The sequence below is a fragment of the Serinus canaria genome, chromosome 10, assembly GCF_022539315.1.
Source record: "Serinus canaria isolate serCan28SL12 chromosome 10, serCan2020, whole genome shotgun sequence".
NCBI lineage: Eukaryota > Metazoa > Chordata > Aves > Passeriformes > Fringillidae > Serinus > Serinus canaria.
Window position 1 is genome coordinate 20,253,360 of NC_066324.1, and position 24,593 is coordinate 20,277,952.

General features: G+C 57.0%; 3 protein-coding genes across 6 annotated transcripts; 2 read left to right on the forward strand and 1 right to left on the reverse strand.

Moving 5' to 3' along the window:
- Positions 1 to 184: 184 nt before the first annotated feature.
- Positions 185 to 5,179, reverse strand: MPI (mannose phosphate isomerase). 3 transcript variants are annotated; one of them, XM_018923283.3, is made up of 8 exons: positions 4,563 to 5,179; positions 3,479 to 3,606; positions 3,019 to 3,219; positions 2,795 to 2,936; positions 1,678 to 1,860; positions 1,396 to 1,569; positions 1,080 to 1,288; positions 185 to 732 (listed from the first exon to the last, which is right to left on the reverse strand). In XM_018923283.3, the coding sequence occupies exons 3-8, from the start codon at positions 3,211 to 3,213 to the stop codon at positions 514 to 516; spliced, it is 1,122 nt and encodes a 373-aa protein (XP_018778828.1). In that variant the 5' UTR covers positions 3,214 to 3,219; positions 3,479 to 3,606; positions 4,563 to 5,179; the 3' UTR covers positions 185 to 513. The 3 variants fall into 3 exon arrangements, with proteins under 3 accessions (XP_018778828.1, XP_050834352.1, XP_050834353.1); XM_050978395.1 differs by lacking the exon at positions 4,563 to 5,179 and adding an exon at positions 3,914 to 3,992; XM_050978396.1 differs by lacking the exons at positions 185 to 732; positions 4,563 to 5,179 and adding exons at positions 745 to 910; positions 3,914 to 3,992.
- Positions 4,051 to 18,035, forward strand: SCAMP2 (secretory carrier membrane protein 2). The gene is made up of 9 exons (XM_050978397.1): positions 4,051 to 4,195; positions 9,513 to 9,593; positions 10,502 to 10,591; positions 11,495 to 11,612; positions 12,255 to 12,383; positions 12,809 to 12,968; positions 13,464 to 13,565; positions 15,536 to 15,653; positions 16,648 to 18,035. Exons 1-9 carry the CDS (start codon positions 4,139 to 4,141, stop codon positions 16,792 to 16,794), a joined length of 1,002 nt encoding a protein of 333 aa, XP_050834354.1. The 5' UTR covers positions 4,051 to 4,138; the 3' UTR covers positions 16,795 to 18,035.
- Positions 18,036 to 18,224: 189 nt separating this feature from the next.
- Positions 18,225 to 22,214, forward strand: ULK3 (unc-51 like kinase 3). 2 transcript variants are annotated; one of them, XM_009098238.4, is made up of 16 exons: positions 18,225 to 18,408; positions 18,654 to 18,794; positions 18,973 to 19,093; positions 19,185 to 19,289; positions 19,368 to 19,511; positions 19,603 to 19,685; positions 19,763 to 19,918; positions 19,992 to 20,097; positions 20,212 to 20,252; positions 20,343 to 20,445; positions 20,556 to 20,620; positions 20,737 to 20,815; positions 20,899 to 20,939; positions 21,020 to 21,067; positions 21,142 to 21,196; positions 21,348 to 22,214. In XM_009098238.4, exons 1-16 carry the CDS (start codon positions 18,307 to 18,309, stop codon positions 21,362 to 21,364), a joined length of 1,407 nt encoding a protein of 468 aa, XP_009096486.1. In that variant the 5' UTR covers positions 18,225 to 18,306; the 3' UTR covers positions 21,365 to 22,214. The 2 variants fall into 2 exon arrangements, with proteins under 2 accessions (XP_009096486.1, XP_018778830.1); XM_018923285.3 differs by lacking the exon at positions 19,763 to 19,918.
- Positions 22,215 to 24,593: the final 2,379 nt, after the last annotated feature.

Below are 24,593 nucleotides of genomic sequence, written 5' to 3' on the forward strand. Positions count from 1 at the left end.
CATTACTCAGAAGGGGGGCTAGTGATGTGAGGGGGACTCCTTGTGTTCTCTCAGCACATTTTACTCTTTTCCTGTGCCTGAGGAGCAAGGGGGGAATCACAGCCAGCGTTGGGGGCATGCTGGAGCTGCTCCCTGCCTCTCTGTCCCCCTCCATCCTCCTGCCCCTCCACCATTCTGCCCTTCACCAGGGACAAAGTCACCTCTTTATTCACAGCAGCAGAGGCTCTCCGCTCCATCATCCCCCAGGCAGCCCCCTTTTACAGCCAGGGAAGGGGGACACTGGCTGCCATCAGCCAGGCTTGGGCAGAGCCCACCAGAAGCAGCAGAAAGCCTGTGGTCTGCGCCACATCCAAGGAGCTGATCCACAGAACTGCTCTTTCTATCCACCAGGGCTGGTCTGGGGGTTTAATAGGTGGAGGGAGGAGACCTTTCAAGCGAGAAGACTTTGCCCACAGCAGTTTCTATCTACTCAAACGTGGAGTGTTGTGGAGGAAGCGTCCCAGGCTCTGCTGCTCAGAGGAGGCAGCAGGCTCGGAAGAGCAGCATCCCGTCGGGCGAGGAGAGGTGCAGGGAGATGCTCTCGTTGGCCGAGACGAAGAGCACGGAGCCACGGTGCAGGGACATCTCGGAGGCTGCCGCTGTGGAGGTGCCCACGGCTGTCCCTTGGATCACCAGCAAGATGCTGGCAGAGTCCATGGCAGAGATGAGGTACAGCTTGATGGAGGCAGGGATCTGCCGAGGGAAATGTCACTGTGCTGGAGTGTCCCTCAGCTTTCCTCTTCTCTGCAGAGCTGGAAGGGGGTTGTCCCCGTTACCAGCCCTTTGCTGTGCCTGCAGCAGCCCAAGCCCAGGGACCTCAGCTTGGCTGAGGACACCCAAGACCTCTTCCTGCTTCTCCCTCTGCCCAGAGCTGCTGGAGAAGGTGAACAAGCTCCAGGGAGGGATAACGAGACCAGCACCCCATTATGCCCGAGCATCCCTCCCTCCTTGCCAGGACACTGATTACAAAGGTGAGCGAGCCCCAGCCAGCGCTGGGGTGTCCCACCCGCTGTCCCCAGAACGGAGCTGTCACCTCTCACCTCTATCCTCATGACGGTGAAGTCTGGCACGGGTGGGTCGTAGAGGTAGACGTGGGGATCAAGCTGGCTCTGCGCCACCGGGAGGATCTTGGAGCTGCTGGGTGCTGGTGTGTAGTTGAGCATCTCACACAAGGTGAGCACATCGATGAACTTGGGTGTCAGCCCGGCGCGCACCGTGTTGTCTGAGCATGCCATCACCTCCACGCAGTCTGAGGGGACGGGGCAGCGCCGTCAGCCCAGCCGTCAGCCCAGCCCAGCCCCCTTCGTGTCCCCACGGCCAGGATGCTGGGGCTAGGAGAGCTGCCCCGATGCTCACCTCCGTGCAGGTAGGCGTGGGGCTCGTTGGCTCCCAGGAACATGGCCTCCCCTGGCTCCAGCCTCACCAGGTTGAGGAAATAAATGGTGAAGCAGCCGATGTCCCCCGGGTACTGGGAGTGCAGCCGCAGCAGCAGCTCCCCGTTGCTCCCTGCCGTGTCCTTCCCTTCCGCCACTGCACAGGACACACCGGGCCCAACGTGGGGAGGGGGCCGGGGCTGCCCCAGCCTCTCCCCAAACACAGCCCCCCGAACTGGTTTGGGGTGTCACAGCCAGCACCCACCTTCCTGGGAGATCCTCTTCACCAGCATGTTCAGCTGGTCCACGAAGAACTTCTTCTCGCTCTTCATGAGGCGGGTGAAGCACACGCGGAGGGCGGCCGAGACCCCGCGGGGGTCGTCGCTGCCACTGCGCTCCAGCTGCTCCGCTGCCACCTCCCCGATCAGTGCCCGCAGCTCGGGGACATCTGCGGGGCCAGCCCCGCTCAGAGCCAGTCCCCCAGGCCAGGGGAGAACAGCCCCGGTCAGGAGCAGCACCCCCATCCCAGGAGAGCACAGTCACCATCCCCACAGAGAATCCCATCCCTGGGAGTGCTGCCCGCACCCTGAACTCCATCCCAAGGGAGGACAGCCCTCATCCACACCCTGAACCACATCCCAAGGGAGAACAGCTCCCATCCACACCCCAAACTCCATCCCAAGGGAGCATGGCCACCATCCCCACATCAAACCCCATCCCAAGGGAGCAGGGCCCTCATCCCCATCCCAAACCCCATCCCAAGGGAGCAGGGCCCTCATCCCCATCCCAAACCCCATCCCAAGGGAGCATGGCCACCATCCCCATCCCAAACCCCATCCCAAGGGAGCATGGCCACCATTCCCATCCCAAACTCCATCCAAAGGGAGCATGGCCACCATCCACACCCCAAACCCCATCCCAAGGGAGCATGGCCACCATCCCCACATCAAACCCCATCCCAAGGGAGCATGGCCACCATTCCCATCCCAAACCCCCTCCCAAGGGAGCATGGCCACCATCCCCACATCAAACCCTCTCCCGAGGGAGCATGGCCACCATCCCCACATCAAACCCCATCCCAAGGGAGCATGGCCACCATCCCCACATCAAACTCCATCCCAAGGGAGCAGGGCCCTCATCCCCATCCCAAAGCCCATCTCAAGGGAGCATGGCCACCACTCCTATCTAAAGCCCATCCCAAGGGAGCAGGGCCCTCATCCCCATCCAAAGGGAGCATGGCCACCATCCCAAACCCCATCCCAAGGGAGCATGGCCACCATCACCATCCCAAACCCCATCCCAAGGGAGCATGGCCACCGTCCCCACCCCATGGCCACCATCCCCACCGCAGGGTCTGACCATGCATTCTCCTCCACCCTTACTCTGGAGGAAGGAGACAATCTCCTCCACAGGCCGGAAGCCACACATGCCCTCGAAGGGGGTGAGGGCAATGGCCATTTCGGGCTTGTGGTTGGCATCGGGATAGTGCTCAGGGAACTGGGCGTGGAGCTTCTCTGCCAGCTCCTGCAGAGAGGGGACAGGAGCTGCCAGAGCTCCCCAGGGACACGGGGTCCGCCTGGGCTGCCCATGCCCGGGCTGTCCCTACCTTGTTGGGGTGTGCCTGGACGGACAGGGCGGTGTTGACAGACAGCACCTTGAACAGGAAGGGCAGGTGTCCCTGGAAGGCATCCTTCACCTTGGCCCCCAGGCAGGCGGGGTTGTCGGCGATCCACTGGCCCAGGGTCTTTTGTGGGATGCGGTTATCCCGGATGAGGGCATCGCCCCGGGGGTGTGTGCCCATCCACAGCTGCGAGACACCAACACACGGGTGGCACCCCGAGCCGGGCAGCCAGCACGGATGACGTGGGCTTTTCCAGGAGGGTGATCCCTGGCAGCTCCCTCGGGGGCTGAGTCATGCCGGGCTTCCCTCCAAGCCAGTCACCCCCAGGGGGACACGGGACAGCTGAGGGTCAGCATCAATCGCGTCCCGGATGGTGAGAGCCACGGCCGCGGGGTGGCTGGGACACACGGATGGGACGGAGACACGGACACAGAGACGCACTCACCTCAGCGTAGGGCTGGTCAGGCTGGATCTGGACCAGGGGGTCACCGCTGGCCACCAGCTTGGCCACCTCGCTCTCCAGGCCCACCTTCCCCCAGGAATAGTTCTGCACCACGCAGGAGAGGGGGAACACTGCGGGAGGGAAGTCAGGTGTTAGCGGGGCACAGAAAGAACGCCCGAAAATCCTCCCGGACACCCAGAGAGCCCGCGGGGCAGGGTGACAGCGTGTCAGGGAGGGGGAGGACCGCGGCCTTGGGAGGGGACACTGTCGGTGGGGACGATTTCCAACCATCACACGATGGCGATCCGGGGGTACTCGGGCTGGGGGCACGACTCAGGGGCTCTCCTCCCCGTGGCCCTGGGGGGGTTCCGGAGGGGGTCCCGGTGGCCCATCCCCGGGCGGGCGGTGTGCGTGCCCCGGTGCCCGTGCCCCGCTCACCCCGGATCTCCGCCATGGCTCGGACGGGCAGGACCTACCCCCCTCCCCTCCCCCCGCCGCTGCCGCCGCCGCCGCGTGTGACGTCACGCGGCCACACCCACCGGGTTAACCCCGCGCGAGCTGTGCGCGCCGCCGTGACGTCACGCGGCTCCCGGTCACGCGGGTGCCCCGGAAGCGCCAGGAGCGGCGGCGGCGGCGGGAGGGGAGCAGCAGCGGACCGCGCCCATGTCGGGCTTCGACACCAACCCGTTCGCCGACCCGGTGGACATCAACCCCTTCCAGGTGGGCGCGGGTTGCGGGTGGGCTCCCCCGGCGCGGCGCGGCCCCGCCGGGCCCCCGTGCCCCGCACGCCGGGACGTGGCACTGAGTGAAGCGCCACCGGCCAATGGCGGAGCCGCTCCTCCGCGCCTCTACCAATCAGAGGCAGGGGGCGGGACCGGGGGGGGCGTGAGGCGGCCGCGACCCCCGGCCCTGAGGGCGGCCTGGACCCGAGCCTGGGGTCCCGCTCCCCGTCTGCCCGCGGATCCCGGTCCCATCTCCTCCCCTCTCTGCAGCCCCTTCCCCTGCCCCCGGGGGTCCCGAACCCCTTCTGCAGCGCTGTGACCCCCCGGGTCCCTCCCGCTGTGTCCCCTCACCCGGCTGCTCTCACCTCGAGGGGGGCTCTCCCACACAGCTGGGAATGCCTGCTCTGAGGGCTTATTCAAAATAATCCATCGCTGGGGCTCTCTCGGCCGTGCTGCGTTGTGGGCTGGTTGTCCGCTGTGTCTCTATGGGTTTTTTTTTAAACCCCTTCAGCTCTTAAAAACGAATTCCCGTGGTAAAGCTGTGGATTTCGTGGCTCAAAGCAGAGGATTGCTGTTAAGGTCACTGAGGACTTGGTGTGCGTTCGCTGGGTTTCTCCTCTCTGGGATTAACCTCTGGAAACTGGGGTCACTGCTGCCTGGCACGGGCTCCGGGCCGCGGTGCTGTGCAGTGCTGTGACAGTCAGGAGCCCAGCCTCACCTCCGCTGCCTGCCTGGCGAGGGAGCACAGGAAGGAGTGCTTTGCTGACCTTGGGTTTCAGGGCTGAGCCAAACACAGGTTGTTTGTTGATGGAGCTGAGTCTTCTGAGGAATCGGAGTGAAAAAATTCTTTCTCTTCTTCGCTCACTTTCATTTTGACGTGGTCTCGTGACTCTCAGGAATGGGAAGGGTTGGGATGATCGTGCTCCTCTGATGCTCGTTCTGGGGAGTGGAATATCTTGCTGTTCATGGACATGGGACTTGTTGCTTTGGCTTTGAGGAAGTAAACATTCCTAGAATCACAGAGTGGTTTGGGTTAGAAGGGAAATTAAAGCTCATCCAGTGCCACCCTCTGCCATGAGCAGGGACATTTCCACTGTCCCAGGCTGCTCCAAGCCCCGTCTAACCTGGTCTAGAACACTTCCAGGGATCCAGGGGTAATCCCAGCTTCTCTGGGCACCCTGTGCCAGGGCCTCTCCACCTTCACAGGGAAGAATTTTCTAATATCCAATCTAATCTCTGTCAATTTGAAGCCATTTTCTGTTCTCCTGTCACTTCAGGCCCTTGTAAAAAGTCTGTCTCCATCCTTCTTGTCATCTCCCTTCAGCTGCTTTGTGCACATTAAAGCTGTCCTGGTATCTGGCAGAACAGGGCCGTGCTCACTCTTTATTCACTGTTCAAACAAGAAAAGGTTGAAGGTGACTTCCAGGCAGTAACTCCCCTGTCAGGCTCACTTAACGAGGATTGACACATGTCCCACCGTGGATTCCCATCCTGGGACAGCTCTTTGCAGCTCATCTGATCCTTGTGGAAGGTTCTGTACCCTTCTCTCAGGAGTGCAAGTTTTTGTCTTACCTTTTTTTTTTTTAATCAAGAAAAATTCCCCAGTCCCCAGCAGCTGGTTGAGAGGAATTTTTGACTGCTGCTTCCTGGAGCCTCGTTGGTCAGGTTTGAAATGGAATCCCAGCCTGTGGGACAGCCTGTTCCCTGCCAGGGCCTGGATGCAGGTGTTGGCTCCATGCTGGGGTGACAGTGTCCCACTGACACCCCTGCTGTGCTGAGAAGCCTCCTCATCCTCCCAGCCTGTGGCTCTCTCCTGCCACAGCACCAGGATTGTCCCTCTTTGCTGGAGCTCCCAGTTCAGTGCTTCATCCACCTCAAATCCTGATGTGACCGGAGTTTCTGCCTTTTCAGGAGACTTTGTTCATGATGTTCTTGAAGCTTTGTGTAAAATAAGCTGCTTTGGTCCTGTTAAAAATATCTCTGGCTGCTCTGTTACTTATTGTAACCAGTTAATGAGAGATGATTAACTTCCTTCCTTTATCTAGTAACCTGCTGGAAGTGGCAGCTGCCTCCAAAACTTTGATTCCAGCTTCAGACAGAGCTGGAAACTTCCATCCTTTCCAGAGATATCAAAAATGAAATCCTCAAGATTTTTCTCAGTGCATCTTCCAGGCAGTGGCAGCACCCTCAGTCTGCAGGACTGGTTCTATCTGGGGCAATGCTGTGATATTTTGGCAACTGTGTTAAGTTCCAGGTGATTCTAGGTTGAGCTCTTTTTCCTTGATCTCATCTAGAGAGGCCTCTTTTGTTTCTTTAATCTGTGGGAACAGAAAGAAAAGAAAATGCAGAATTCCTTGCACAAACCTGTTGTGCCCAAACCTTTCAGCAGCACGACAGCAACTTTGTATTTGCATTAAAGCTGCATTTGAAAATAGTTTTAATATTCCTGACAGTGCAGTTTGGTCCAGATGTGGAGTTCTTCTGGGCTGGGGGGCATCTGAAGCCGTGGAAAACAGCATCACACATCCCTGGCACGTGAGGAATTGATGGTTGGAAGGGCAGCAAATGGGATCTGCTCCTGGCACCCTGCAGGTCGAGCCAATTGTTGATCTGTGAGTTCCAGCTTTGTGGCTGCACACCCTTATTGTGGCTCCAAGAGGTTCTGAATTAAATCCCTGTCTCCTGATCCTTTCCAAGGCTTGTTTCAAGAGGGTCAGCTGCCTTTTGCTGCCTAGCTGGCAGAAAATAGCTGTAAAACATGAAGTTTGTGGGCAGCTCCTCGCTGATCTCTGCATTCCTGGTGCTCGCTCATCCCTCCCTGCCTGCTCCAGGCTCACAGGAGCTGCTGCCCGTGCATCACCCTCTGCTTTCCTTCCTGCCCTCCCCAGGCACGTGTCCAAACTTCAGCTTTGTTGCAAATTCCCTGCTCTTTGGGTTCCTATTTTAGACAGGCTTGCACAATAGCAGGCAAGTTCAGCCCAGCTGCTGGGCCTTGGCCTTACAGCCTAATTAAGTGATTTTTTTTTAAAGCTGTGCAGAAAGATGAGAGCTTGTCTACCTTGGGAATCAAACTGTGGAGCAGCTGAAGCTGTGGTGCTGCTCTCCCTGCCCTTGGAGAGCCTCCAGCTTTCTTTTGGCTGCAGGGAGGTAAAATGTGTGTTTTATGGTGGCACTGTAGCATTTTTCCTTGTTCCCAGCCCGCCCACCCGAGCTCTCCAGAGAGTTGTGCAGCTTTCACTTTCCACTTCCCACACCTTGAAGGGAGTTTCTCTTCCTTGTGCAGTTGTTTTCTGCTGGACTTTAGTCCAGCTGGGCTGGTGTGCTCTGGACTGAGGGGTTTGTGCTGATGGGCAGCACTGCCATGCACAAGGGGAAGTATAAACTTGTGCTGACAGCCCTTATCTCTGCACAGCTGAAGCTTCCAGAGGAGTCAGGAGTGAAAGAAAAGCACTTTTTATCTCCAGCCTGGCAGTCCTGCTGCTTCTTCCCACTTGTTGCAGCCCTTCCTGGCTGGGGAGTTGAACTTCCCCGAGCAGCAGCATCGGGGAATGCGCTGCCTGAGCCCGGGGTGATTCACAAACGAGTGCGACCTGTTGGTGGGGAGTGCCTGCCGTGCAGGAGCTGCGCAGTTACTCATTAACTGCTCCCTGCTCGGCAGAGGGCTGCGCTAGAGCCCCGTGTGAGAAACGCCTGTCGCTTGGTTTTAACATCTTAAAAGTTTCATAGTAATAAAATGGTTATCATATAATTAGAGTAGTAAAGATTTGGGACAGTTTGGATTAGGACAATATGAGACAACAGAAACAAAGAGTTACAGATGTCTGGGTACCTCTTTCTGGGCAGCATGAGCCCGAAAAAGGACCCACGTTAACAGAGGATTAACCCTTAAAAGCAACAGCCTGTTGCATATTCATACACCTCACACATGATGCATAAATTCCATTCAAACCCAGGATTCTGTCTGGGCAGTGTCAGCTTCTGCCTCTGAATCCTAAAGGCATCTTCAAACCTGAGCAAGGCAGGAAGAAGTTTGTTTCTTCTGATGAGAGGGCAATAAATTCTCTTTCTCTGAAAGATCTAGGTGTCCTGTGGCTGCTATCTCGCTAGGAATCATTTCTTTTAAAAAAGTATCCTACATAGCATAGTTTCTATTTTAACATTTTGTTAACCTAAAACTATATTTAACACACTACTTAAGAAAATTAACACAGCATCACTAACATAGCATATATAATATTAATTTTAATATTTGCAAAAAGCCAATGATAAAATAGGCTTTTTTTCACACCCGGGAATGGCTCCAGAGGGATTTTCCTCCGTGCCCCGGCTCCATCAGCCCCGCACGCCCCGGGGCAGCCTCGGTTCCTTCTCCCCCCATGGAGCACCAAATTACAAGGGCTGGTCTGGACACACGAGGTGCTGAGGGAGGGAGGAGAAGCCGCTTTTTAATTTTCTGAGCCACGCCCAGCTCTCAGGTTGCCAGGCCAGGAGGATTTCCGAGTTCAAAAAGGGCCTTGTTTCTGGGATAAGTGGGGAGAGAAGTGCTCCAGAGGGCAGCACCTGGCTGCCCAAGAGGAACCTCTGCATGCAGAGGAGTAGGTGGAAAAGAGGAGATAAAAACAGCTGCGTAAAAACCCTGCAGGTGGGGGGAGAGAGGTGTTCCGAGGTGCAGAGAGCCTGTTTTTAAACATCAGAGGATGTTTAAAAGACGAGTGGGAGGTGCTGTGAGTGGAAGTGAGAGCTGTTATGCCAGCAGCATTAAAACCTCCTAAAATAATTGGTGTCACACCTCCAGCTCAATTTTCCTGAGTGTTTCACTTATCTAGAGCAATCATTGGCATTTTAGCTTGCTAGCATCTCTCAGCCAGGATCAGCTGTATCTGAAGCCTCATTTTGTGTGGCTCCATGCTTGCTTTGTGAGTCCCAGCAACATCCTGACCATGGGTGGATAAATCCAAATCCCTGGAAATTAGGAATGACTCGCTGTAGGTGAGCAGAAGTAACCTGCACAAAGTACTCCTGTGCCAAAAGCACATTGTGGTTGTTCAGACATCCCTCTTGGCTGAACAGGAGATTATTTCTGCTGACAAGTCTTGCCTTGCTGGTAGTCATCTCCTTGGATATTTAGATTCCATGCCAGCCAGGGCCATCTCCCTGTGGCAGGGATGTGTTTCACCCCCTCAAATTCCCAGCTAACAAGCAGATGGAAAGCAGGCAGCATGGATAGGATGGACTTGATGTTCTTAAAGGCCTTTTCCAGACTGAACAATTCAGTGCTATCAGTGCTGATTTCTCCTTGTGCTCTCTCCCTGCAGGACCCCTCGGTGACACAGCTCACAAACACCAGCCAAAGTGGCTTGGATGAATTCAACCCCTTTTCCGAGAGCTCCCAGCGGGTATGTGCCACGTGTCCTTGTGCTCTGTGTGCCTGGTGGTGCTTTTAGTGCTGTAGGAGGTCCCTTGACAGGTGCAGCTTAAAAAAAGAGGAGTTCACTGCTGATTTCTGTAGCCCCGCATTTCTCTTCACAGAGAAAAGCAAGGCACAATTCTTCCCAAGAATATTTCTGAGATTCACATTCTCTGAACCTCAGAGAAAGAAAACACAATTCTTATCATTTGCTCTGCCTGTGTTTGTGCAGAAGTAAAATACAACATAGAGATTTTTTACCCAAAGTGATGGTATTTTGTTTCCTTGGCCTACCAGGGCCAAGAGTGTGTGTGTGTTGGGACTGTTGAGTGACAGCCACGAGATTCAGGGCAAGGTAAGCAATGTGTGCAGAGCTGAGTACTTGGCAGATTCAGTTTTAGATGTATAGAATAATAGAGTACAATAAAGTAATGAATTAACCTTCTAATATCAATGGAGTCAGATGCATCTCTCTCTCCCCTCATTGGGGCCATCACAGCACAACTATAGATTTCCCCATGGATGTGGCTCCTGGAGTGCAGGAGTGGGAAATTGCTCCTGCACTGGAGCAGTAATGAGCTCCCAGCTGGAGCTCTCCAGTGGCATGGAACAGCTCCTCTCCAGCTGGCTGCTGGCTCCCAGGGAAGCCCCATGAAGTGTGGAGGGGAAGATGGTTTGTGGCAGGGCACAGCAGCATTCATTTACTCCCTGGGCTGGGAGAGCTGAGCTGGCCTGGCCGTGCCACTGAGGGATGGCTGGGAGAGCCTCACCCTTATTCCCTGGCTGCTGCCATGAGCCAGGTGGGAGAAGGAGTGCAGGAAGGCGAGGTTTGTGCTTTAAACAATGCACCAAGAGCCCGTTGTGTTTCTCCTGCCCTGTTTTTCCCTGCTCTCGCAGACAAATGCGGCGCGGACGACGCCGGCGGTGCAGCCCTCAGGACACTCGCAGCCCGCCGTGCTGCAGACATCTGTGGAGCCCACACCACAGGTACAGCCCCTCTCTGCTGCCCTCCCAGCCTCCCCCAGCTCCCAGGGCCTCTGGGAGCACAGCATTCCCTGGGGTGCGCACTGGGAAGCTGCAGGTGGTCCTTTCAATTTGCATTTCCAAGGCAGATCTTTGTAGGGAATACACACGTACAGTCCTTCTTATATCTCCTTCCCTGTCCCTCTGGTGGCAGAGCTTGCTTTGCCTTGTGTTCTGTTGGCTCTGGTTTCCCACTGGAAATCCTGGAATGAATCCTGCTAATGCTTTTAGCTTAGTTCTGGTGTCTGGTCAGACACTCTCAGTGCCAGGAGAATAAATGCAAGTACCCGGCTGCCTGCACCACCTCATCCAAAGTACTGGGAGAAGGAATCATTTCTCAGAATGCAAAACAGGTAGAAGAGAGCCTTAAGAGGTGTGGTAGGCAGCTGGGAAGGGAATTGTCCTGGTAAGCACAGGAGCTCTGCTCAGAGCAGGGCTCAGAGCAGTCAGGAGAAGCGTGAGGTAGAATAAACTGTGGAAAAGCTCCTCCTGCCAGCCCTGACTTCCTGTAGGATAACTTCATTTTGTTCTCCACTGGCAGAATCAAGATCTGAGGCTGAGCTTTCATGTCACCCTGTGCCCAAGATGTCAGGGGCTGAGCTTTCCTGTCACCCTGTGCCCAGGATGTAAGGGGCTGAGCTTTCCTGTCACCCTGTGCCCAAGATGTCAGGGGCTGAGCTTTCCTGTCACCCTGTGCCCAAGATGTCAGGGGCTGAGCTTTCCTGTCACCCTGTGCCCAAGATGTCAGGGGCTGAGCTTTCCTGTCACCCTGTGCCCTGCTTCCTTCCCATCCTGGCACCCAGTGGTGCCACCACAGCCCAGCCCAGGGCAGGGCTGACCTCTCTGATGTCTCTGTCCCCTCCCCAGGCCGTGGCTGCAGCAGCACAGGCAGGGCTGCTCCAGCAGCAGGCAGAGCTAGAGAGGAAGGCAGCTGAGCTGGAGAAGAAGGAAAGGGAACTGCAGAGCCACGCAGCCAGCATTGACCGTGAGTACTGACTCCTGCCCAGGGCAGCATGGATCCCTTGGTTTGCCAGGATTTCAGGAGAACTCCCTGTGGCACCCCTTCTGGGACAGTGCCTGGCATCCCACAGCTTCCAGGATGGGAAGGTGGGATGCTGGAGGCCAGCTCTGGTGGGTCCTTGCCCTCAAGCAGCTGCATTTCACCACCAAAAGCTCTCAAGCCCTGATCTGTGCCCGTCTCAGAGCTGGTGAGTGACACTGCCACGCTGAGGCTTCTGACTGAGAGCAGCAAAGCTCTTCTCCTCAGCCTCAACACTCTCTTAACCACAGGAACCCAATATTTTCCCCCCTAATCTGGGTCTGAACTGGCTGAATCTGGGCTTGCAGGGCTGAGTGATGGTGGCTGTGATGGCCCTTTGGCCAGTGCAGGGGAATTCTGCCTTCCTCCAGGGAAAACCCCTGCACACAGCTGCTGTGCCAGCAGTTTATCCCATTCCTGCTGTGCTGTCTGCTCAGGTGTAGGAACTGCCCAACCCCTGGGCTCTGCCAAAGTTTTAATGCACGAATTAAACAATAGCTGAACAACTGCTTGGAAATTCTGGGGTGGGAATTAGTCTTTGAATGAGAGAAGAGCAAGTGAAGAGCTGCTCCTTCCTCCCTCCCACAGCGAGGCAGAACAACTGGCCTCCTCTGCCCAAGAGGTGTCCCATCAAGCCCTGCTTCTATCAGGATTTCTCTGCAGACATCCCAGCTGACTACCAGCGGATATGCAAGATGCTCTATTACTTGTGGATGTGTAAGTAACGGCCTCACCTGCACTCAGAATTCTTTTGGAGGAGGTTTCTGTGGGAAAAGCTGAGCTCTCTCACACTCTAAATGCTGTTGGTGTTGTCTGCAAGGCTAAAATCAGGTTTCCCTCCTTTCTTATGAAGGTAAATGTGAAGAACCCCGAGTTTATGCTTTGGGAATGGCTCATTCATGACAGAATTTTAATTGTTTAATGGAGGCCTGAACAACTATGTAAGATTTGGCCATGAGCAGCAGGATCAGATGAGCTTCTTAGGTCAAGCTGTTTCCCTTCCAAAGGAGGCAGGGAGATTAGATGGCCCAAAGTCACCCTGATTTCTGCAGCTCTCCCTTTGTTCAGTGAGACATTGGGGATGCTTTGGAGTTTCCAAGAGCTTGCTGATGTTGTTTTTCTCTTTCTCCCACCCCAAACAGTGCATTCCATCACCCTGCTCCTAAACCTGCTGGCTTGCCTGGCATGGTTCACAGTGGACAACAGCAGAGGAGTGGACTTTGGTCTCTCCATTCTGTGGTTAATTTTATTCACCCCTTGTGCCTTTCTCTGTTGGTACCGACCAATTTACAAGGCTTTCAGGCAAGTACTGGGTTGGTTTTTTCTGTAACAGGGATGTATCTCTTAGTGGGAGGAGCTTGGGTTTATCTGTTCTCATCGTGTTTTGCCCTCAGGATTTTTCCAGCTCTTTGCATCATTAGATAAACTCAAACCACTATGTTGCTAAACATATTAGATCTGTCTGATAGAACTTAATTATGGTGATCCTTTTTCATCCTGAAATCCAAGCCTAGGCAGACAGAGGACAGTTTGAATTCATTTTTTATTCACTTTATTAATTTCTAAGACACTGTTTGGTACATTGATGTCGAGCACACTGTGTTTGTTGAGGGAGCTGCCTTCACCCCATCTTGCATTGGGCAGAGCACTGCAGTGAACACGTTTGGGTGCCCAAATTGCTCCCCTCAGCAGCTCTTCCCTGCAGAAAGGAGTTCACTGAAGCTGTTCCTCTCCTCTCAGAGCAGGGACTCAGTGCAGGGATCACAGGTTTCACTCCTGTTACCATCTCTCCCGCAGGTCTGACAGCTCCTTCAGCTTCTTCGTCTTCTTTTTCATCTTCTTCTGCCAAATAGCAATCTACATCATCCAGGCTGTTGGAATTCCTGGCTGGGGAGACAGGTAAGCTTGGCTTTGCTGCCTGCCATGTCACACATCCTTTTCTCACCAGGGCTGTGACTGGCAGGAGCTTTGGGGCCTGCTTCTGACAGCTGCCTGTTCTTTCTGCTGTGGTTTCCTTTCTCAGCTCATGGCAGGTCCCAACTGCCTCCCTCCTCTGCTCTTCCCATCCTAATCCCAGTATGTGAAGGAGTATGAGAAGGGGAGGATGTGAATTTCTGGATATTGATCAGGAATCCTTCCCTCACAGGGTGCCCAGAGCAGCTGTGGCTGCCCCTGGATCCCTGGCAGTGTCCAAGGCCAGGTTGGACTTGGAACACCCTGGGATAGTGGGAGTTGTCCCTGCCCAAGGCAGGGGAGTGGAATGGGATGAGTTTGAGGCCCCTTCCAACCCAAACAGTTCTGTGATTCTGTCAGAACTCTTCTGTGCCTCTTCTCTCCCTCACTCAGTACAGATCATATTTGCTCCTCTGATGTGAACCAGATCTGCCTTGTTCAAACTGGAGCCTTCCCTGACAGCAGTGTGAGGCTGAGGACCTGAAATCTGGGTACTGCTCAGCCTGATCCTGCTGCTACCACCCCGACTCTGTCCCCAAACTCTCCCTGAATCCCTCTGGAGCGTGTGCTTGGTGGGCTGAGATAAGCAGAGAGGCTTTTAGCCTCACCCTTTCTCAGTGACATTGTCCAGAAGGGTGAGCCTGGGCTTTTGGAGCAGGGCCAGCAGCCTCATGGCAGCAGCAGTGCCCTGCAGGGAAAGCACAGCCTTTCCTTTCGCCCTGCTGCCCCTGCTGCAGCTCCTGCTCTGCAGTCAGGGAGCTCAGGGAAGGTTGGCAGCCTGTTCTGGAGTCAGGGAGCTCAGGGAAGGTCAGCAGCCTGTTCTGGAGTCAGGGAGCTCAGGGAAGGCTGGCAGCCCGTGGTGCCTGTGCCAGGGCAGCCTCCAGGCAGGAGCTGCTGTCTATTTCTGCCCTCTGCCTGCAGCAGGGCCCGTGGGCAGCGCTGTCCCCAGCCTCCCCCCTGCCCGAGTCACGGGGGATGGGGAGGGGTTCAGTCTGGCCTGGAGAGGCTGCCTGGAGCTCCCTGCTCAGTTCTCTGCTGCCAGCCAGCACGGGTATTTTTGGCTGCAGTGTGTGGTGTGCCTTTCTGCTTCCCTGTGCTGCCAGGAGCTGTGCCACACATGGGATGGGACCCATCCCTCCTCCTGCTGCTGGCACATGGCCTCTTGGGAAAGGTTCCTTTCTCCAGCACCCAGGAAGGTGTTCTGAGTGAGGTGTCTTGGTATTTTTAGCCACAGCCAAGTGCTGGTAACTCTGTGAATTCTTCCTGTCCCTTACCTACAGCAATTCCCAGTGTCTGTGACTGAGAATGGTAGAATAACAGAATGCTTTGGGTTGGAATGGACCTTAAGGCTCATCTCATCCATGGGCAGGGACACCTTCCACTATCCCAGGTAGCTCCAGTCCCCATCCAACCTGGCCTGGGGCAATTCCAGGGATGGAGCAGCCACAGCTGCTCTGAGCAGCCTGTGCTAGGGTTTCACCAATTCCATCCCTTCCTGCCTCTTCCTCTTGCTCCCTTTCACCCCTGTCAGGGTGACACTCAGGTCCAGGCTCCAGACCTGCCAGCTGATCTCTTCCAGTTCAGCTGTTCCAGCCTATCTTTACCCCCCTTGGCTGAATTTTGAGAAGGTGCCCATGGAAGTCACTGTTGGCGCCAAGGGTATTGATTTTGCTGCCTGAGGGGAGGGCACAGGGCTGGAATGTGGGTGGGATGAGCACAATCCTCCTCTAAAAATGCTAATGGAAACTCTATCCCCAAAACAAGAGCCTGGATGAGCTCCAGGCTCCCGTTTCCATAGCTGCTTGGTTTTGTGCTGCCCTGTCACCTTCCCCTGCAGCACGTGTGTGCTCCAGCTGTGCTCCAGCTGTGCTGGAATGCTGTCCATGCCCAGCCCCTCTCTCTCCTGTCCCTGGCAGCGGCTGGATCGCGGCGCTGTCGGAGGTGCACGGCAACGTGGCCGTGGTGGTGATCATGATGGTGGTGGCAGCCTTCTTCACGCTCTGCGCCATCCTCTCCCTCTTCCTCCTCAAGCAGGTGAGTGCCTCGGGGGCCAGCAGAGCTCAGGCTGCCCCCAGGGGTCTTGGGTTTGATGCCTCCCTTCACCCACCTGGGAATGATGGGTGGGTCAGGAGGTTTTAATTAAAGAATTTTTGCTTGTGCTTCCTGCAGCGATGCCAATTTTTTTGGACAGTCTTGAAGTGGGAAGTAGCCACCCTTTGGAGTCATAGAATCATGAAATGATTTGGGAAGGCATCTCAGAGCTCATCTTACCTCTTGCCAAGGGCAGGGACACTTTCCACTATCCCAAGGTGCTCCAAGCCCTGTCCAACCTGGCCTGGAACATTTCCAGGGATGGGGCAGCTTCTCTGGGCGCGCTGTGCCAGGGCCTCTCCACCTTCCCAGAGAAGGATTTTTTCCTGAAATCCCATCTAACCCTGCCCTCTGGCAGTTTGAAGCCATTGCCCCTTGTCATGCCTGAAGCTGGCAGAGCAGAGGTGGCCATGGCTCTGTCCAGCACCCAGGGATTTTCAGTCACTGCTCCCACAGTGTTGTGGGGCTTTTCAAAGCCTGGTGGGATCCCAGCAAAGGATCTCAAACCCAGCCCTCCTCCTGCCTGCCAGCAGCAGGGCTGGATTTCTGCAGGAACTGCAGAAATGGAGCTTGGGGGAAGCCAAGGACAGGCTGGACTGATCCTCTTTCTGTTGGTACTTCCTTCTGCTCTCCTGCCTTTACCTTGAAGGAAATACCTGATGCTGTTGGCACCTTCAGGTCCTGCCCTGCAGTAAATACTGGGTTAAGCCTGAGCCATCACAGTGTGGGGAGTTTTGGGTCTGAAACCAGCAATTTTGCTGAGAGCTCCACATTTTTCAGCAAAATGAAGCTCTCCTGAAATCTGCCATGGAGCCACTGGCTGCAGCCCATGCTCTGCAGCTGTCCAGGGAGCTGCTTAGCCAAGGACAAGCTGGCTGTGTGCAGCAATCCCACAGCCACGATTTCATTCCCTCTTTCCCTCCCCTCTCGCCCCCAGGTGCATTCCATGTATCGGCGCACAGGAGCCAGCTTCCAGAGGGCCCAGGAGGAGTTTTCCCAAGGCATCCTCACCAACAGGAGCTTCCAGAATGCAGCAGCTGGGGCAGCCTCCTCAGCTGCACACAGTGCTTTCAGAGGAAACTAACCCTGCCCAGCAAATCCAGCCCTTCTTCCCAGCAAATCCAGCCCTTCCTCCTGGGCTGCCTCCTTCTCGCTTCCTCTGCCCTCATCTCCCCAACCTTCTGTTTTTTTTGTTTTCTGAAAATGCACTTTTTTTGGGGGTACCATGTGAGCTCTGTGATGCAGACACTCCTGATGAGAAGAGGTTGGGGTTTTTTTTGGCTTCAGCTGAGCTACGGTTTGGATGATTCGTTTTCCCTGTCTTGTTTTAGGGTGTGGGGAGATGGGGGAAGACATTCTCTGAGGCAAATATTCCTCTCTCCAGGACTTTCCAGGTGTTTGTCTCTTCCTCCCCTCACTCTGTCTGTAGCAGGAAGATGAGGGGAAGCAGGTTTTTGATTTTACTCTCTCTTCTCTTGGCCTTTGCTATGAAGAATTTGATTATCTGCTGTTTTGGGGGGGTTTTGTAACGTGCATGTAGTTGATGTCGTTAATTTTAAGAACAGAAACTGTACTTTGGGGTTATTACACTCACACAATGCTGTATTTTGACCTCATAACTGCTGGGCTTCCTGAGAGCCACCCAGGAAAATCTGGGAGCAGGGGGGAGTTTGGGGGGGGGGGAATGTATTTCCCCTGGTCCCCCCAGGGCACATCCCTTGCTTCCACAAGGATTCTGCAGGTGCCAGCCAGCCCTGGGCATGGAGAGGGGGAGAAGGGATCAGTGAAGGCTGAGTCTTCTCAGTGGCTTGAGACCAGGAGAGGGAGGGCAAAAGGGATTTTGGTTTGGCTCCCAGCTCCAGTTTGGGGCAGCTGAGGATGCCGGGTCACACAGTGCCTGTGACACCCTTCTCCAGCTAACCTTGAATGAGTCTTTCTCCAGGGAAGGCTCCTCCCTGCCTTCCTCCTCACGAGTTTAATTTTTTTTTAGCTGGGAAGGAACTGTTTCCATGTGTGTTCAGAGATGGGATGTCCCTCGGGACGCAGGGGCGGATGGGGGCAGGTTCACAGCTCTCCTTCCCTCAGCCCCGGGGGTGTCGGGGGGGTTTGATGCAGGTTTGGCTTTGCGGTGCCCCTTTGCCGGGCTGGGGGTTGGATCAGACCCCCCTCCTGTGCCGGTGAGGGGCGGCGGGGGGCGCTGCCATACAGAAATCGGTATTTTTACACCCTTTTCCTCCTGTATTGTTGGAATTTTTTTTTTCCCCTGGCGTCTGATCTTTTACTGTTTAAAAAATTATTAATAAAAAATTGTTCATGTGGTCCAGACACGGTGCCGTGCAGCGGGAGGGGGCGTGGCCACAACAGGGGCGGGGCTATGGGCGTGGCCTGGCGTGATTGGCGGCCTGGGGGCGTGGCCAACACGGTTGTGTGGAGCCATGGGCGTGGCTTGCTTCGGGATGAAATAAATGGGGGCGGGGTCATGGCTGATGGGGGCGTGGCTTGTGGTCGCTGGGGGCGTGGCTTGTGCTGTGGCGCGCCGGGAAGGCGGAAGCGGCTCCCGGGCCCCGAGTGGCGGGACCGGGGGTCCGGAGGGGCCATGGCCGGGGCCGGCTGGGCCCCGCCGCGTCTCGACGAGTACATCCTCACCGAGCCCCTCGGCTCCGGCACCTACGCCACCGTCTACAAGGCCTATAGGAAGGTAGGGCCGAGCCCGCCGCGGGGATCGCCTTTTTGCTCCCGAATCCGCCTCCGCACTCCCTTGGGACCCCGTTTTCCAGCCCTCCACATGGGGTACCACCCCCGTTTTCCAACCCTCCACATGGGGTACCACCCCCCTAGCCCTCGCCTGGCACCTGCCGCCCCCTTGAAGGGGTCCTTCCCTTCCCTCCCCACTCGCGGTGGCTGTTTGGGTGGGGGGTCCAGCGTTGCCCCCCTCCTCGGCAGAGGGACACGCGTGAGGTGGTGGCCATCAAGTGCGTCAACAAGAGGAGCCTGAACCGGGCATCGGTGGAGAACCTGCTGACAGAGATCGAGATCCTCAAGACCATCCGCCATCCCAACATTGTGGAGCTCAAGGACTTCCAGGTGGGCTGGGGGTTTCCCGGGGGGCCTCTGAGCCGGAGCTGCTCCGGCTTGGATCCATCCCCGGTTCCCATGGGTGTATCCGTGGGGCTTGGTGCCAGCAGCTGGGCAAACTGGTCCAGGTGAACCTGTGTGGGTGGGACTGGCTGGGGTGGCACGGCAGGGTCTCATTGCCTCACAGTGGGACGGTGACCACATCTACCTGATCATGGAGTTCTGTGCCGGGGGGGACCTGTCCCGCTTCATCCGGATGCGCCGGATGCTCCCCGAGAAGGTGGCACGCGTCTTCCTGCAGCAGCTCGGTGAGGACACCCACTCTGCCTCTGGTGGGGACCTTCCCCCAGGGTTTTGGGGTGCAGGGCTGTGCTCTCACATGCCCATCCACCCGCCCAGCCTGCGCCCTGAAGTTCCTCCACGACCGCAACATCTCCCACCTGGACCTGAAGCCTCAGAACATCCTCCTGAGCGCCCCGGAGAACCCCCAGCTGAAGCTGGCAGGTCAGGGCAGCCCCTAGCAGGGGTTGGGAGGGGGCAAATCCCTTCTGCCTGCGTCCCCACGAGCTCTCTGCCCGGCAGATTTTGGCTTTGCCCAGTACATGTCCCCGTGGGACGAGAAGCACGTGCTGCGCGGCTCCCCGCTCTACATGGCCCCCGAGATGGTGTGTCGGCAGCACTACGACGCCCGCGTGGACCTCTGGTCCGTGGGCGTCATCCTTTACGGTGGGTTTGGCTTTTGTTGCCCCGGGGGGTTCTACTCAGGGCTGGTTCCCCCCTCTCCATCTCCCCCCACCGCTCCTTTTCCCCCCTGCAGAAGCACTTTTTGGGAAGCCACCCTTCGCTTCCCGCTCCTTCGCCGAGCTGGAGGAGAAGATCCGCAGTGACCGGGCTGTGGAGGTAACGTGGGGTGGGGTGGGATGGGGCTAGGGGGGAGTCTCACAGCCATCAGTGGGCTCAGCCCCTTCCCTCCCCAGCTTCCCAGCCGGCCCCAGCTCTCTCTGGAATGCCGGGATCTCTTAGGACAGCTGCTGGAGAGGGACCCTCGGAAGCGCATCTCCTTCGAGTGCTTCTTTGCCCACCCCTTTGTGGACATGGAGCACGTCCCCGGCCCCGAGAGCCTGGGCAAGGCGGTGAGCGGGGCTGGGGGCTGCTGCCTGGCAACAGGGGCGTTCCAAGCCCTGAGACCCCCCCTGTGTCCCCCAGACCGACCTGGTGGTGGAGGCGGTGAGGAAGGACCAGGAGGGAGACGCCGCTGCCGCTTTCTCCCTCTACCGCAAAGCCCTGGAGTATTTCGTGCCAGCACTGCACTGTGAGTTCCCCCCGGGGATTGTGCGGGGTCTGGGGGTATTTCTGGGAGGGCAGCACCCCGGGAGAGGCCAGTTTTCAGCCCACCCACCCCGTGTTTGGTCGTTCTCCCCCTTAGATGAGAGCGACGTGCGGCGCAAAGAAGCCATCCGGGCCAAGGTGAGCCAACACCCCTTGGGGGGGTGGGGGCAGCACCCCCATCCTCTGCACCCCGTATCGGGGGTCTCCTCACCCCCAAAATGTGCACAGGTGAGGCAGTACATCTCCCGAGCAGAGGAGCTGAAGGTGTTGGTCACCTCCAGCAACAAGAACCTCCTGGAGAAAGGAAACCCGGCCAGAGAGCTCCTTAAAGGTAGTGAGTGATTTTTGCCCATCCCCCGGTGTCAGAGCTGGCAGGGGGCACTTGGTGGGGTTTTGGGCTGAAGGGTGAAGGTTTTGGGCAATCCCTGTGTCCCCTTGCAGAGATGGCCAAGGACAAACCTCGGCTCTGCGCGGCGCTGGAAGTGGCTTCGGCTGCCATCGCCAAGGTGAGGGGTGGCCTTGGGGGTCCCCTCACCCCTCGAGGGAAGGGGAAGGTGCAAACCTGCTGGGGAGGGGGCTGCTGGACCCACCAGCCGCAGCCAGCCCCCGGGGCCTCTTGCAGGAGGAGGAGGGCAGGGATGACAGTGACGCCCTGGAGCTGTACCAGCAGAGCCTGGGGGAGCTGCTGCTGCTCCTGGCCGGTGAGTTGGGACCGAGGCCGGGCTTTTAGGGCAGGGATGGGTCCTGCTCCCATCCCTCATGCCGTGGCACGTTTCCCCTGCAGCGGAGCCGGCGGGGCGGCGGCGGGAGCTGCTCCACGCGGAGGTGAGTGCCAGCCCTAGGACACTGCTGTCCCAGCTGGCCTGGCCCTGAGGGACTGTGTCCCCTCTCTGTCTCCCCACCAGATCCAGACCCTGATGGCCCGAGCCGAGTACCTGAAGGATCAGATCAAGGTATGATGGCTGGGGGGGCTCGGGGGCATGCTGGGGGAGGATGAAGGCTGGAAAAGCCCCCTCTCCCTTGGCAGATGCGGGAGGCACAATCCATGGGCAAAGAGGCGCTGGCAGAGTCCGTCCGGAGCGGTGAGTCGCCCTTTGCCGTGGGAATTGGGGAATATTCCCCAGCCCGAGGCTGATCCCGACCCCACCCAGCACGGGCCCAGCCCCCTGGAGCCCTCCCGGGGGTTGGCGGCAGCGGGGGCAGCCCGGTGAGTGCCCGTGTGCCCCGGCACAGCCTGTACCCTGCAGTGACTCCCAGAGCTGCCCGCGGGACGCTGCTCGCTGCCCTGCCAGGAGACGCCGGCGCCAAGGCAAGAAAAGGCTTCCGTCCCCCCCACCCCCAGGGGTGACACCTGGGGGTCACCCTGGGGCTCCCAGCCCGAGGGGGGGTCAGTGGGGCCATCTGCCCCTCTCCCATCGCTGGCTCATTTCCCTGCCGGCCCTGCCTCGGCCGTCTGCTGCTGCAGCCTCCCCTGGCACAGCGGGCGGGTTATTCCACTCTAATTCCCTCCGCTGGCTCCACGGGAAGGGTATTTTTATCCTGGCACTGGGCTCTGGGAGCAGGACATCCCCCCTGCTTTTTCAGCTGGGTGGTTCTCCCACCTCCCAAATTCTGGGGGAGCCCACAAATCCGGCCGGGAGCCGAGGGTGGGCAGGGATGCTCCGCTGTGCCTTCCTAGCCCAGCATCTACCTCTGCATCTGCTGCTGCTTGTCCAGCCTCCATCCAGCAGCCACTGCACTGGCCCAGCCCGGCCGTACCTCCCTGCTGGAGCACTGGGAATGAGGCTTTTCCTTCCTAAACCTGGAGCCTGACAGGTTCTGGCTGCCTCAGCAGTGTCACGAGTGCTCAGCGGGGACCGACTGAGTCGGGCACGAGCAGCAGTCAGTCACCTGCAGGGAGGCACTCTCAGCACCCTGCCTGCCCTGCTCCACTCCTCAGGGCCCTGGCACCCCCAACATCCAAATCATGCTCCCAGGAATCATTGTTACGGGGTGCTGATGATGCCTGTCCTGAAAAACAAGGTACTTGTCTCAAAATCTGCTGTATCTCAAGGGAATGTAATTTATTGTCTTTAATAAATTTTAATTTTGATTTCTCCACCTCCTCTATGCTCAGGTTTGTGAGTTAAGCCTAAGAGGGGTCCCCAGGCAAGCCCAGGACCCAGAGGCTCCTGGAGCCATCGAGGCAGGCTGGGGACCCTGGTCCCTGTTCCCGCAGGAGCAGAGCTGGGGTGTTCCCTCCTCTGCTCCAGCAGTGCTCTGGAGAGAGCAGAGGAGCCCCTTTCTGTGCTTCCCCTCCCAGTGCTCTGGGGGCAGAGCAGCCCCTTCCTGTGCTCCCCAGGGACCCGAGGCAGCCAAAGCAAGGTTTGACCTTGTTTTCACTTCCCATCATTTTATTTTTTCTGTGTGTGTGTGTGTGCAAAACACAGAGCAGAGCAGCACGAGCCCTTACGTAAAATCCTGCTTTCTCCAATAGATTTTTGTGGCGGGTGAGGAAAGGCCGTGAGGGAAAGCAGAAGGGCTGAGGCGAGCAACAGGGGCATTTTTGGGGTGTCCCCCAGATCTTCTGAGCCATGACCTCTTCCCAAGACAGCCTCCCCCCGCATCCCACCCCAGTGCCGGCTGCTCCGTGCTTAAAGCTTCCCGGGCGGACGCAACAAGGCGCTTCTGTATCTTTTTTTACTCTCTTTTATATCTTTTTACTCTTATTATCATCATTATTCAGAGCAGAGATTATGTCCTGAGGCTTTAAAGTGCTCTCCCAGCCCGTGTCCTCCCCCAGCCCGTGGCGGCCGCGGCAGCCGGCGCGGATAATCGCATCTGCCTTCACGCTCGGCCACCAGCACGGCCCAGCCCCAGCCCAGCCCCAGCCCTGGGGGCAGGACGAGCCTCTGGCTGCTCCCCTGGGGCTGCTGGAGTCGGGGTGGATGTCAGTGTCACCTGCACCGGGGTGTTTGGCTGCCCAAATGTCACCCAGGGAAGGCGAGCAATGCGTCTGAGCGGTGACAGGGTGCGCCGGTTATCGGGGGGTAGCTGCTCTCACCAGGATTTTCTCTGGGTTCTCTGGAATCCATCAAGGTTACTAAGATATAAACTGTGCTGAAATAAGAGATGGGAAAAGAAACTGGATTCCAAGACCACAAGAAAGAGGTAACAGAGACCTGTGAGCCACCTGGACTGTTCCCAATCACGTATTCTGAGAAGTGCATGCAGAACACGTGGGCAAGCAAAAGACACCAATAAGAAATGTGTGATCAGTAGAGTTAAAATGTATAAATAAATACATAATAGAAGCAATGAATGGATTCTACTCAATCATGTTGATTCCAAGAGTCCTGGATTTCCCACGGGAAGGTGGCACGAAGCGAGCGGTGCCCAGCCCGGCAGCGTGGCCTCTGCCCCTCAGCTGCCCAGGGAGGAGCTGCTCCCCTCCAGTCCCATCCATGCCACCACCCAGCCCTTCCCAAGGGCTCTCCCAGCCCTCTCAGGGCCGGATTGTCACCCAGAGAGGTGGGCAGTGGCAGCTGGGCTGTCACCCTGGCGGTGCCAGCGCGTGGGGTGACGTGAGGTCAGGCACGGGATGGGCTGGGTCAGCGTGTGGAGCCAGCCTTGGGCTTTCCCAGGGCTCTTTAATCTGGATTAATCCTGGCTGTTGGACCAGCAGTGGGTGGATGGATGGGCCATCCCTTCCTACAGCCACTCGCAGGGAAGTTTAATTGCCTGCAAAAAGGAGAAGGGAGATTCCCCAGCCTTCCGTGGCAGCTCATTTGTTTCAGCACTTTAACAATTGCTCATTTAATGCTTTGTCCATTGGGGAAAGCACTCACTCGTCCCACACTCTCCACTGGGAAGGGGGAGGATCCTGCAGCCAGCTGAGGAATGGGCTGGTGCAGGAGGGCAGGAGTTTTGTCAATAAAATTTATGTTATTTGATCAATAAAAGTTATTTTATTTTATTGACAAAATTTCCTACTGCCAGCATCTTCCAGCAACCAGCAAGGGCTTACGTGGACAAACCTATCCCAATCCCAGCCCCACAGGTGAGGAAATGATATAAGACCTGTAAATCAGAGAGAAAAACAACATTTTCTGCTTTATTCCACACTTATTATTTGCTTTAAGATTTTCAGTGTGTGTGTTGATGCCCGGAGCAGTCGTATGGCATGGAGGCTGCAGGGATGCTCAGGATACTAGGATGCATCCCTTGGTGGGCAGGGAAAAGGCAGGAGGGGCTGCCTGCCACTGCTGCCCCCATCCCAGCCTCTCATCCCTCCATCCCAGCCTCTCCTCCCTCCATCCTGACCTCATCCCTCCATCCCAGCCTCTCCTCCTCCATCCCAGCCTCTCCTCCCCAGTGCAGGCTGTGACCCGGCGATGGCAGCAGGGACAGCAGGGACGCAGCATCCTCGGAGCAGCATCCTCGGCGCTGCCGCTGCTCGGCTCGGCCGGGAACGCTCTGCTGAGGCTTAACACGTCTCGG